The sequence below is a fragment of the Lynx canadensis genome, chromosome C1 (genome assembly GCF_007474595.2).
Source record: "Lynx canadensis isolate LIC74 chromosome C1, mLynCan4.pri.v2, whole genome shotgun sequence".
Taxonomy (NCBI): domain Eukaryota; kingdom Metazoa; phylum Chordata; class Mammalia; order Carnivora; family Felidae; genus Lynx; species Lynx canadensis.
Genome location: NC_044310.1, coordinates 143,338 through 155,671, shown reverse-complemented (window position 1 = coordinate 155,671; position 12,334 = coordinate 143,338). Strand labels below are relative to the sequence as shown.

General features: G+C 62.0%; 1 protein-coding gene across 1 annotated transcript; it reads right to left on the bottom strand.

Moving 5' to 3' along the window:
- Positions 1 to 5,184: 5,184 nt before the first annotated feature.
- On the bottom strand, positions 5,185 to 12,036 carry LOC115521596 (agrin-like). The gene is made up of 3 exons (XM_032594347.1): positions 11,830 to 12,036; positions 9,334 to 9,595; positions 5,185 to 6,919 (listed from the first exon to the last, which is right to left on the bottom strand). The coding sequence occupies exons 1-3, from the start codon at positions 12,034 to 12,036 to the stop codon at positions 6,810 to 6,812; spliced, it is 579 nt and encodes a 192-aa protein (XP_032450238.1). The 3' UTR covers positions 5,185 to 6,809.
- Between the last annotated feature and the right edge of the window lie 298 nt (positions 12,037 to 12,334).

Here is a 12,334-nt window from a genome sequence, read left to right as displayed (position 1 = left end):
CTTCCTCAGCAACAGCAGCCACCTGCCAGCCAGCACCCAGTTCTATGAGGTCCATCTCCTTCGACTCCTTTCCATCTGGTGGCCACTAGTGGCCACACTAGTTAGCCCATCTAAGGGTTAGCCCATCCTGTCAGGGTCCCCCATCACCAACAGCGGAGGTCTTCAAACCTCTTAGAGCCCTGGAGCCTGAGATTCTGAGGAAACTTTGCAGGAAAAGCCAATAAACAAAGTGGTTTCTTCACCTCACAGTGCACTGGACCCAGAGCAACAATCCGTCAAACCACCTGGAGACCCCGGCCCCTGGTCAGCCCACCTTCATTCACCTCGGGGGTGCCTCCCACCCTCTACCTCACCTCACGGGACCTTGGCAATGCTTACCACACTGATAGTGCCGGCAGCTCCCCAGGACGTCACCCTGGACTGGGAGCACCCAGGGCAGGGTCTGACTTTTTATCTTCTCAGGGCAGGGCTTGGGTCAGAGCCCAAAGACTTGGTGTAGTGAGCCCAGGCAGTTCACACATTTTCTCATTTACTTGTCACTGCAGCTCCCCCAGGAGCTTGGCTCAAAGAGGACCCACAGACAGTGCTGGGGTCAAACCCCAAGCAATGTTCACATGCCCACACATGGACCCTGTCTGCTGCTGCCACCGTTTCATGGGTGGGCTTTGCAGGAGGAGGGGCATAAAGGAACCAGGGTGTGGGAGGAGTAGGCCCAGGGATCAGTATAAACCTGGGGTGGGTGGGGGCTGGCAAGGGATTGTCTCCGTGGGCAAGTGGGCTGGCCTTCAGATGCTCATTTGAAGGGGAGAGACTGGTCCACCCGGCCAGCATGGTGGGGGGCGGGGGGGGGGGAGCTTAGGGCCTGGCTTGGGGGAAGGGAAACCAGCAGGCAGCCTGTCCTTCCTGGCCCCAGTCAGAGTCTGAGCCCCCCACAGGGGCTCCATGCCTTCAGAGAGACAAAGGGCCATTGAGGCCCCAGACCCAGTAGGGGGAGGGGAGTGCAGGCTACCAGAGCTATTTTGGGATCTTCAGACTCAAAATCATTCAGCCCTGACCAGCCCACTCAGGCACATGCCCTAGGAAGGAACAGAGGATATTCTGAGCCAGAGATTGGCCCCTCTGGTCTCTGGGCTCACACACAGCAACATGTGACCGCACAGATGTGCACATACACATTCGGTGTTCCAGGTGTCACCCAAGCAGAGACCCAAGTACACGCACTCCCTCAAGTTTGCACTGGGCGTTGTACAAGTGTACAACTCACTGGCATGAACACACACTGGTTGTCTCACACACACGCACATGCCCACACACACACACACCTCTAATGCTGAGGCCTCCGCCCCCACCCCTGCCAGTGCCACCTCCAGCCTGTCTGTCCGCCCCCAGTCCCCGGGGATCTTGAGGTGCGCACCACACTGGTGCGCAGCCGCCTGTGGAGCGCAGCAAGAGAACATAGGCTACCTAGCTGGCCCAGAGTCACAGGTGTCTGGCTGCCCTGGTGGGGGAGGGGAAGAGGACCAGACAGGGCGGCCCCACCCCCAGGCCCCAGCTTCCTGGTGTCTGCTCTCAGGCTGCAGCCATTCCCTCTCCCGGGGCCTCAGCAGACAATGGGCACTTCACAGCGGGATGTCGCTGCTGGCCCAGGGCCAGCCACTGGGAAGGAGGCCTCGTCAGGCCCAAGCCTGAGTCTCACCTCAGGTGCAGCCCAGAGGTACCCATGTTTGACTCTGCGGGCTGTGTGCCCACCCACCCAGCTACCAGGCAAGGCCCACACTTCCGCTGGGTGGTCTACGCTGCAGGGTGGTGGCATTAAATGACAGTTTTGAGGAGGGGGTCAGCACGGCTGGATGCTTGGACGCCCACTGCCTGACCAGCAGTCTCTGTGCCCAACCCTCGCTCCTTACACATCGCTATTGGTGCCCCAGGCCCTGTACGCACTAGCCTGTCTGAGCTCCTCCACTGAGCTCCCACTGAGCTCCTCCACTAGGGCTGAGGATACCCCGAGTCAGGTAGGTTCTCTGCCCTCAGGGAGGGTACAGTGTAGGGGGGGGGGTGGTGACCTAGATTGGAGGGACTGGGGGATGACATCTACAGAGACCTGGATGATGCGGAGAGGGATTTGCATAGACCAGGAGGAAGAGCTTCCAGAGGCAACTACAAAGGCCCAGGGCCCAGGCCCACAAAAGACCAAGTGATGCCAGTGTGGTGAAGCCTGAAGGTAACAGGCATTAGGAGTAGGAGATAAGGAGCCAGAGGGGCAGATCCTCAGGCCTGGGGAGGACAGGGGGAGGGCGCCCAGTTCAAGGCCTGCACACCTGCCAGGATACCAGCTGTAGCCACCAGGGGGCGCCATCTGAACAGAGGTGGAGGAGAGTAGGTGCCTGGAGAAAAGAAGGTAGGGATGGAGTGGGGCTGATCCACACCCTCTGTCCCTCTTCTCCAGGACGGCTCCAAGTCCCCCTCTTTTTGGTCAGGCCCTGGCCGTCTCCAAGAGGAAAGGAGAGCTGGGAGATCCAGGGAGCCACCCAAGTGTGGACAGTGTGTGGTGAGTCAGGAGAGTCAGGTGAGTCAGGGAGTGTTCTGCTGAGGGCCCGGCTGTGTTGAACTGGGCACCATGGGGGGTGCACAGACTGGCACCAAGGTCTGAGTGGCGGTGCTTTATGAAGGTGATGATTGGGTTGGCGTCAGGATGCAGAGGAGTGGCAGGCAGACACCGGTGGGGCGGGGAGAGGCAGGGAGAGGTTCAGAGAACAAAGGGGCAGAGAGAGGGAGCCCCAGAGAGGAGAGAGCTGCAGACAGGAATGGGGTCTGCAGGCGTGCTGTCATCGTCTGGGAAGGCGCAGGCTCAGAGGGCGAGGGCCAGCTTGCTCTCTCAGCCAGCCGGTTGTAGCAGTGGGTTCCGGTGTTCCAGCCCTTTCTCCTGTACCACGCCCATGGCGGCTTGCTCCCACCCCTCACTGAAGCTATGCCCTGCACCCACTGAACCTGGTGCTGTCCTCTCTGCCCAGAACACCCCTGCCCCTCTGCCTTCACCTCCCAACACCGAGCTCACCCCATCTCCATGGGAAGCCCATTCAGGACCCCAGCAGGGCCTGTGCAGGTGGAAGCAGCTTCTTCCAGGGACCCCCCCCCCCGGCCCCCCCCCCCCACACCTTCCAGTGAGCATCTGGTGCTGGGCTGTGAATGGATGTGTGGATGAGGAAGGAACCACTGGATGGATTAATGAACGGGCATAGCCTCACTGCCTCCCCCTCCAGGAAGAGAGAGACATACCCTCTTCTCTGGCAGGTGGGCACAGGCAACAATCTGGCCCAGATGTTTGTGCTTTTACTTCTCCCACATGTGCACCGGAGCCTCTCGTATCTGTGGACGGAGGGGCAGGTGCCTCCAGCAGCCGCGCCAGGCTGTCTGCTTCTCCCAGGGCAGGTGGTCGGGTGACTGAGGAGGGGGGAAGACTCAGGCCCACCTGAGGCCAGATGCAGACTTGCCCCTCCTGACTTGCCCAGCTTGACTCCTTAACTACCCTGCCACCCCCAGAGCCCTGGGTCAGACTCAGGGTCCCACAGGCACATGCTGGGATAGTGAACCTGAGTGGCCCCCAGGGACCACAGCCCTTTCATCTCACCGTTGAGAAACCACCGTGGTCACTCCCAGAGGAGAGCCTGCAGGACGAGGTGCCCAGTCTTGGCCAGGCACAGGGTGGGCAGCAGGCAGGAAATGGGACAGCCATAGCAAACAGAGGCCGGGTCCTGTTCTAAGGCCCCTGAGACACAAGCAAAGGTTGTCTGCAACCAGCCAGTTGGCAGACCACCTGCAGGGCTCCCACCCCAAGCCAAGCCCAGGGAAACAAGGGCGGCAGAAACCACAAGCCCCCAGCTGGGGCTCTGACCAGAAGTCTCATGTGCCCAGATCAGTAGGTCTGTGGTTGCAGGCACACGTGCATACAAACACACGCATACACACGTGTGCAGGCCACACAGCTGGAAACAGCTGGCTGCATGTGAGGACAGAAATTTCCCCCTCTCCAGAGCCTCGGCTCCGTGGGGGGCGGGGGGGGGGGGAGTGTTGACCAGGAGGGGCCTTCTTCCCCTTCCCAGATCCAGCTGTAAGCAGCCCCTGGCAGGGGATCTTCCTCAGAGGAAGTTCTCAGGGTCTGCTCTGGGTAGAGGGGCCCCTCTAGGGGAGCTTCTCTCCCCACGGGAGGCTCCACCAGAGGCCTAGGTCACCCCCTCTCTAGATCCTAACCACAGCCTCAGGCTCGAACCTGACCCCTCTTAAGCCCCAGTGTAGAACCGTGGGGAGCACGTTACCCTCCTTCACTGAGCTGTCGCTATCATTAGGGTAACTGTCACTGGGGTGCTGTCTTGTTTCTCTGAGCCCCCTTTTTCTTGTCAGTCAGCGCTTCCAGTGAGAACTTCCTGGGACTCTGAGGTATACGGCACTACGTGGGCAACTGTGGTGAGAGCGCCTGCAGCCTCCAGCCCAGCCCCAGCCAGGCCTCAGTGACCTGAGTGGGAGCTTTGATTCCCCAATTCCAGTGGCAAGGGGAGTGCCAGGGCCAGGAGGGCAGAACAGGAAAGGGAGTCCATTCTCTACCCCGTGCCCAGGCCTCTGGGCAAGGGTAGAACTTGTGGGGATGGGGGGCATGCAGGGTGGTGCAACTGGTCTGGGTCCCGCAGGCAGAGGCAAGGGACTCGGCGGGGGGGGGGGGGGGTGGAGAAGGAGGCCTGTTTCTACAGCTGTTTTCCACCCTCCTGTGGTGATAGGGGGCAGGCTCTGATTCTCATGGGGTTGGGGGTGGGGGATTAACCCTTCAGGAAGGAAGCAACACAGCCAGGATGGATGGAGGAGGCCGTGCTGGACCGTTGGTGCTGAGGTCTGGGCCCCTGTCCCATTAACTTCCCTGGGGCAGACCCATGCTCCCCTCTGCTACCCTGGCACTCGGCCTGTGAGGACTGGTAGGGTGTGGGCGGGTAGCCGCCAGACCTAGGCCAGCTAGTGCTGACCAGGTGATCTCCCATTTCCCCATCTGTGCACAGGAGTCCCAGCACCCACAGAGATGCTGCAAGGGCATAACCAGCCCTACAGGAGTATGTCCGGCCCGGCACAGCTCGGGGAGGCCCAGTGAAGACAGACGGAGAGGACACGACAGTTCCAAAACAACCTTTTTTTTCCATTTCCAGTCTGCAGGGGCTGGGGCTCTTCTCTGGGTGGGGAGCCAGGGGGTGGGTGGGTCTGGAAAAAGCCAAGAGCTGTTTTCACTGGCTTAGCCCTGCCAAAGTAGAGACATCCCAGGGAAGTAACAGGAGAGCCAGCCGTCCATTTCAGCTAGCAAAGCCCACTCCTGGGACTACCCCAGCGAAGGTACACTAAAATCAAAGCCAAAGCCAGCAGGTGCCCGGAAGCACTGGACTTCCTGCCAAGGACTCCCTAGGTGGGAACAGGACTGCATGGTGGGGGGGTCATCCCCCACCTGGGCAGACTCCCTCCCCCCAGCTGTGGAAGGGAAGAAGGGAGAATAGGGCAGGCAACCTCCAGTCTGGGCCTGCCTGCTCTCAGCCCTCTTGGCTGACCTGCCTGGGGGAGGGGCTCAGGAGGACACTGGGTGGGGTCTGCAGGGGGTGGGGTGAGAACCCAGTCTAGAAGAGAGCAGGAGAGGAACAGGGAGAAGCTACCTCCCACTTCAGCAGGGAGGAATGTGGGGGGAGTAGGGTATGAATGGGGGGGGGCGGAATGCAAAAGCTAACTGCCCAGAACCCTCCCCTGAACACCTACCTGCCCCCACACTGTAGAGAGCTGGTCTCCGTCTGGGGGTGTCTCCACCCACACCCAGCTCCAAGGCCTGTAGTGCCTGAAAGAAGTCAGAGGGCCCAGGACCCATTGCCTCTCCAACTGGACCGACAGCACTGCCCTCCTTAAGGCCCTAGACAGCTGGCCTGGCAGGGAGGAAGGGACGGTGCTCACTAGAATCAGGCCTGCCAGGTTGGGCTGGGGATTGCTGCTGCCAGGACCCCCTTCAGGGCTGGGCAGGGCTGGGCTGGGCCAATGCCAGACTCACTCTGACCCTGTCCCTGTGCCAGGGCCCCAGAAGGGCAGACAACACTTCCTTTCTCTGCTCTTGGCTCCTAGTGGGGAGGCAAGGGCCCCAGGACTTCAGACAGGCCTATGTCCCTCCCCGGGGCTACAGAGAAGCCCCAGGACCAGTCTTCTTGAGGCAAGGGTGGGGAGAGTAGTGGGTGTGTGTGGGTAGTGTCCAGGCCCGGGCAAGGTGGTCGAGCACTGGGGGAAATGCCTGCTCAGCTGCCAGCCTGGGCAGGCTCGCGGTGCGTGGGCAGCTGGCACTGGAAGAGGCCAGGCTACTTCCCTGACAAAGCAGGGGGCAGGGGTCTCCCTCTGGCAGAGGCTGCCCCGGAGCAGCAGGCCTCCCTCACCCAAAGGTGGCGCACAGGGAGGGACACATACCTGTCTCAGTTATGCCAGGAATGTGGTTCCCCAGGCGGGAGGACAGGGGGAGGAGGAGCCTTCCTGGGGGCTGGAGGCTGGGGAAGGGGGCCTGACCTGGCAGAGTCAGAAAGACCCTGTAGGCCCTGGGGGAGGAACTGAGAAAGGCAAGTCCTAGAGACGCGTGTGCTGTGGCAGCAGGTTCCCCTTCGGGACACTGCCAGGAGCAGTGCTCAGGCAGTGACGAGGAGGGAGCAAGCCCAGGGTGTACCCCAGGAGGTGGGCCTGGACGGACACTGCCCCCCACCCTGGCTGCTCTGGGCCTTTAGGAGTGGGGGGAGGGCGGCACTGGGGAGGGAAGTGTGCTAGGGATAGGGGTTTCCTGCACGCAGTGGGACCTGGTGGATTCGTGGTGACTTCCGCAGATTGGGGGCTGCCCAGGCTTCACCCTGGGGCTGGGACAACAATGCGGCCCCTGGGAACAGAATGGGGTCAGAGTCAGATAGGGAGGGGTCAGCTTAGCTCAAGCCCTGTCCATCCATCTCCCTCACTAGGGTGAGGCCCTTGATTCCCAGAGCACCTAGGGCGGAGTCCTGGGGTGGGGTCCAAGGTCCTTACCTAACACAGAATAGGAGGCGGGCCAATCTCCCACCCTCACCCAGCTTGGAAAGGTGGGCACGGGATTAATACTTGCCCAAGCCTGGCCCTAGCCCCTCGGGATCTTGTGCCTCAGGCCTCCGGAGCCTCAAGGGGGAGGCACCCCTTCACCCTGGGCCATTGGGATGCAGCAACCCTGTCCTAGCACCTGGCCCTCCCAGCCCGCCCCGCCCGCCTCCCCCCACCATGGCACCCTGGTTTGCTTTCAAAGTAGAGATCTATGTCGCCCAGCTCAAAACTTCCCAGGCGCCTTACAGTGGAACCCAAGCTCCTCCATCTACACCACCCCCCTCCCCAGAAGGTTCTTGCCTCCACCTGGCTCCACCTGCAAGGCTCCAAGCTACAGTCATAGCAAATGCCTTTCTCTGGGTCTCCTCTTCCCAAGACCACCCTCCCTAGCAGGCCCACCCCAGGAAGAGTACAGTGGCTCAGCCCCTCCTGGGTGCACACCAGTTGCTGCACACTGGCCTACGGGTCCAGCACTACCCCTTCTCCAGCTGGACTCGGGTCCTGGCCTGGTACCTGAGTGCTGGCTGCCCAGGGCACACAGTAGGTCAAGTCTCACCCAGTGCTGGTGGGGGGGCTCTCCCTGGGTACCCTCCTCTCCAGCTGTCTCTGTGCCCAGCCTGGCATATACAGAGCCAGGGGCTGCCATGGGTAGAACAGGCTTTGGCAAGATGCCAAACCTTGTTCTGCCCAGGGTGGCCCTCCCACCACATGCCCTCTGACCCCATAGAAGGCCACAGTTACTGAGTCACAGACCCTCAGGCTGGACCCGCCCAGCTGTAGAGTTGATAATTCACTCTCTCTATCTTATAGGGACAGGGGACTTTCTGTACCCTGACCCCTCTTTCTCCGGCCTCTCCTTAGCCCCCCCACCACCACCCATCCCCCAAACTGGGTATCACCGTCTCACAGCCTGCCCCATCTCCATGCCACCTTCCCATCTTTCCCCCCAGAACACAAACACCCAGAGCAGGGCAAGGTTGTAAGGTGTGAGGGGGCCGGGCTGGGTCCCCCTCATCTGAGCCAGTGCTGGGAAGGGACCGGGAACACACAGCCCTGCCGGCTTCTCTGTGAGATGCTGTGGCCCAGGACCCTGGAGCAGGCTCAGGAACAGATGATCACAGCGGGGGCAAAATGCCACAGGGCTCCCCATTTCAGGTCCTGCCCCTACCCCTGCACAGTCCCTCTCAGACCACCATCCAGGACCCCGCAAAAACCAAGCCAGCATCACAGCAGTAAGTTAGATAGAAAGTGGGACTTCCCTGCTGGCCAAAAGAACAAATCAGAGGACAGGGTTGCCTTCCCGAGAAAGGAAGTCACAGACCCTTCCCACTGCCCTGAGGAGGAAATGTTCTTTCCACCGCCACCCCCCTCCGATGCATCCCTTCCCAGGCAGCCTTGAGAGGACAGACAGGATGTGGGGGCGAGGGGCAGTTCCTACATTCTCCCTGCCACATTCCCCAGCAAAGGATCTCAGCCCCCAACTGCGACTCTCCTGGGGCAAGGGGGTGGGGGGGGGGGCGGCGGCAGGGAAGCCCTTGGTCATGTGATTCCAGCTCACCTCCCAGAGGCTGGGCTGGGGGAGGGGAGCTCTTGGGCCACTCAGAATAGGCATGTGCTGTGTGGACAGCAGACATGGAAACGTTCTTCGACTCAATTAGAGCATTTCACACCCACTCAAACCCCCAGAAGTCCCCACCCCACACAAACTCCCCCTTCTAGAAATGACAGGCCTCTTGGAACACATAAGGGGGCAGCCCCCTCCTCCAATCCCTATGCCCCACTCTGAGGGGTTTGCTCAACATCTGGGACCTGTCCAGACAGATGTTTGGGCTTCTCCAGGAACATAAACAGCTGGTGTTCATTCACCTGGTCCCCTCCTCCCACTCAGAAAAGGACCAGGAGGGAGAGGGTAAGCAGAAGAGGAGGAAGCCTGTCCCCTTTCCAAGACCGGGGCTTGCTTGGCCCTAAGACAAAAGATGGTGGCACCGTGGGACCGGGGGTGGTTAGTGGGGATCCCTGCTAATGTCAGAGATCGGAACTGTGACCTTGCGATGGCCAGACTCAGCTGGGAGATGAGGGAGGAAGGAAGGAAAGCAGACTACCACAAGACACATGCGCTCCTGCCTACAGCAAGCTCTCCTCTGCTCCCCAGGGCATGATATGGAGCTCCTCCAAGCCTGCCCACCTCAGTCACCCTCTGCCCCTGGTCAAGTCCCCACATACCTTCCACACAGTGCTCCACTTCCTCCAGATTCCGCAGAGTGATACGCATGAGGCTAGAATTGAGCATCAGCTCGTTCTTGTGGGCTGGCCACAGGTACGGGGGAGCAGGGTTCACAAAGAAGATCCTGGTGTCCCCAGTGGACACCTGGTTGTCACAGATGAGGGGATCTCCAAAGCCGCCAATCACCACCTTGTTGCCACCATCAAGCAGGCTCTCTTGGGTCACCATGTGTTTGCCCTTCAAGTACCGCCAGACCCGAACCTGGGGTGGACATGGGGGGGGGGGCAGGTATCAGTGATCCTCTTTCCACTGGGGAGAGGAGGCCACAGAGTCCAGGAACAAGTACAGACTGGGCGCCTGGGCTTTTTCTTCTCTTCCCACCTCAGTTGCTCAGGCCAAATGTCCAGAGTAGACTCAAAGCCCGGGCAGAGACGTGCATAGATCTTTGGGTCAGGCCGCAGGAGGGGGCTGCAGGGAAGCACACACCCTTGATGGATGCCACAGCCTGTGCGTGTCACACAGAAGGACGTGTGCCCTCACCCAGGAGGCAGCACTCCCACCCACTAGGTCTAACTGACCTCAGCCACCCCGATTCCTATAATGTCCGTCTCAGCTCAGGCTGGAAATGGGAAGGGGATCCACCTGGCCTGGGTGCCTGCTTTCCATGTCCTTACTTTCTCCACCTACCCACCACTACTTTGGGCCCACCCCTGGGGACAGCCAGGAGCAGCGAACATGGACAATGGGGTGTAAGGGCCATGGGCCCCGAGCTCAGGGCTCTGGGCCAGCTTGGCTTCTTGCAGCCCTGTGGGTGGGCTAAGACACCCTCTCCCCCCACACCCCTCCACCCCCCAGGAGGCGAAAGACCCCTCCTCCTGCCAGGCTCCTACAGTGAATGCAGTCAAGGCAGCCTCCGAACCACAAAATCAAGTTTGGGCAGCACAGGGCAGCCCCACCCTACACACTCTCACTCCTGGGGCCCTGAGGGTACCTGCTCTGACAAACCAAGCCCTGAGACGCCCACAGCCCGGGGAGCGAGGGGGGTGGGTGGGTACAGGAGGGTCTCAGCAGCTGCAGGCTATACTGGGATGTTCTCCAAGGAACAGATCCGTGGGGACATATGCACAGGGGACACGAGTCCACCACACATTCCCTGAGAAGAAGCCCCTTTCCTCAGGAGCTCTGGGGATCTGAGACTTCTGCAACGGGTGATGAAAGACAATGGTGGCCTGCCCACCTGCCAGGTCCCTGCTGGGAGCCTCAGGAAGGCAGCATCTTAGGGACTCCCTCCACCTTCCAGTGGCCCAGTTGTCCAACCTTATCCCTCCCAACCCCAGACACACAGTAGGCTCCAGAAGGATGATAACCAGCAGGGAGAGGACTGGGCCGCTTTCCTCGCCTCCCCCCACCCCAGCCACACCCAGGAGCAGCGGGGAGGAAGTCGGGAAAATCCTGCAGGGACTTGGCAAAGTGCCCTGGCGTGGTGGAGGGGAGGGGGCTGGGCGGGGGATCCCAGCTGTAGCCAACACAGGCCAATCTGAAAGAAGCTGTCCCCCCCCCCACCCCCATCTCCATGGAGAAGGAATGATCCGATTTCTGGTCAGGGAGGTGGTTTTAGGGGCCAGAGCGGGGATGGGCCCTGGATCCCCTGAGTCCTCCCTAGGAACGTGTTATGGGAAAAACCCACCATACCTAACCCAGGAGACTCCCAGATCCAGCTGAGGGAGAGGCCAAGCAGCACCCCTCCCCTGTGGCCAGGGGGATCCAGTTCTCCCAGGAGCAGGATGGGGCACCTGTCCCTGCACCCCTCCACAGCTGAGGCTCAGCAACGGTTCCACCCACTTTTCTGCTCCTGTCCCCACACCTAGTCACTGCAGCACCCGCCGCCAGGATGCCTGGAGGTGGGAGATTCTATGTGCACTCCACTCTCTCCAGAACCCCCCCACCCCCACCCCCCCGCCGCCCTCTGGCCCTGGTAAAGGCCTCTGGGAGGGAGTAGTGACAGCACTGACCATAGGCCAAATTCCCACTTTCACCCCAAACAGCAGGCATCACCTCTCCTTGTCCCCGTTCCTTTCCTATGGCTGATGGGGAGGGGGTGCGATAGCCATACAGTTTCCCTGGGGGACGGCGCACTTGTTTCCAGTAAGGTGGTGGGCTTGGAGGTGGGGGTGGGGGCAGACACGATTGGGTCTCCCGGCCCTTGGCACCACGAGGTGGGCCCGCAGCGGTGCCGCAGGAACTTTCCCTCCGGCACTCGCGAGTTTTCCGGGACCCCGCGCCCCACCCGGGGGCCCGGCGGTCGCCAAGGGAGCGGGAGCGAGAGCTGCGGAGCGTCTGGTGCCCGTTCCCACGGCCTGGGATGAGGGTCCCAGTGGGGTGGGGTGGCCGGCCTCCGGGCTAGGGGCGCAGGCTGGCGGAGGAAGAGGCCCCCAGCCCCGGCTTCCAGGAGGGGCTCTCTGGGGCGAGGGCGAGGGGTCCCGGCGGGGGCGCACCTTGCACGAGTACGTGTGCTGCACCGGGTCCACGTTGAGAATCTCCTCCACGGTGCCGGTGAGCACCACGTTCGCCTCCTCCTCCCGCCGCTCCAGCGCGCGCTCCGGGCACGTCCCGTCGGCGCGGGGCAGGGCGCGCGCGGCCACGACCAGGAGCAGCAGCAGTGGCTGCAGCAGGGCTGGGCCGGGCGGCCGCAGGCTGGCCATGGCGCGGGCCGACGACGGCGGAAGGCGGCCGAGCGAGCGCGCGGGCCTGGCCGCGCCGGGAGCGGGACTGGACAGGACGGGACGCAGCTCCCGGGAGGCGGCGGGGGCGAGGGCGGCGCGGGGGCGGGACCCGGGGCAGCCCCGCCCCCTCCCCGCCCCTTCTCCCCCCCCCCCCCCCCCCCCCCCCCAGCCCAGCTCCCCAGCCCGCGCGGGTCCCCTACCCTCCCGGCGCCCAGCGTCCCGCGCCGGCCGCGAACAAAGCGTCGGGACAGCGACGCCGGGCGGAGGCCGGGCTGGT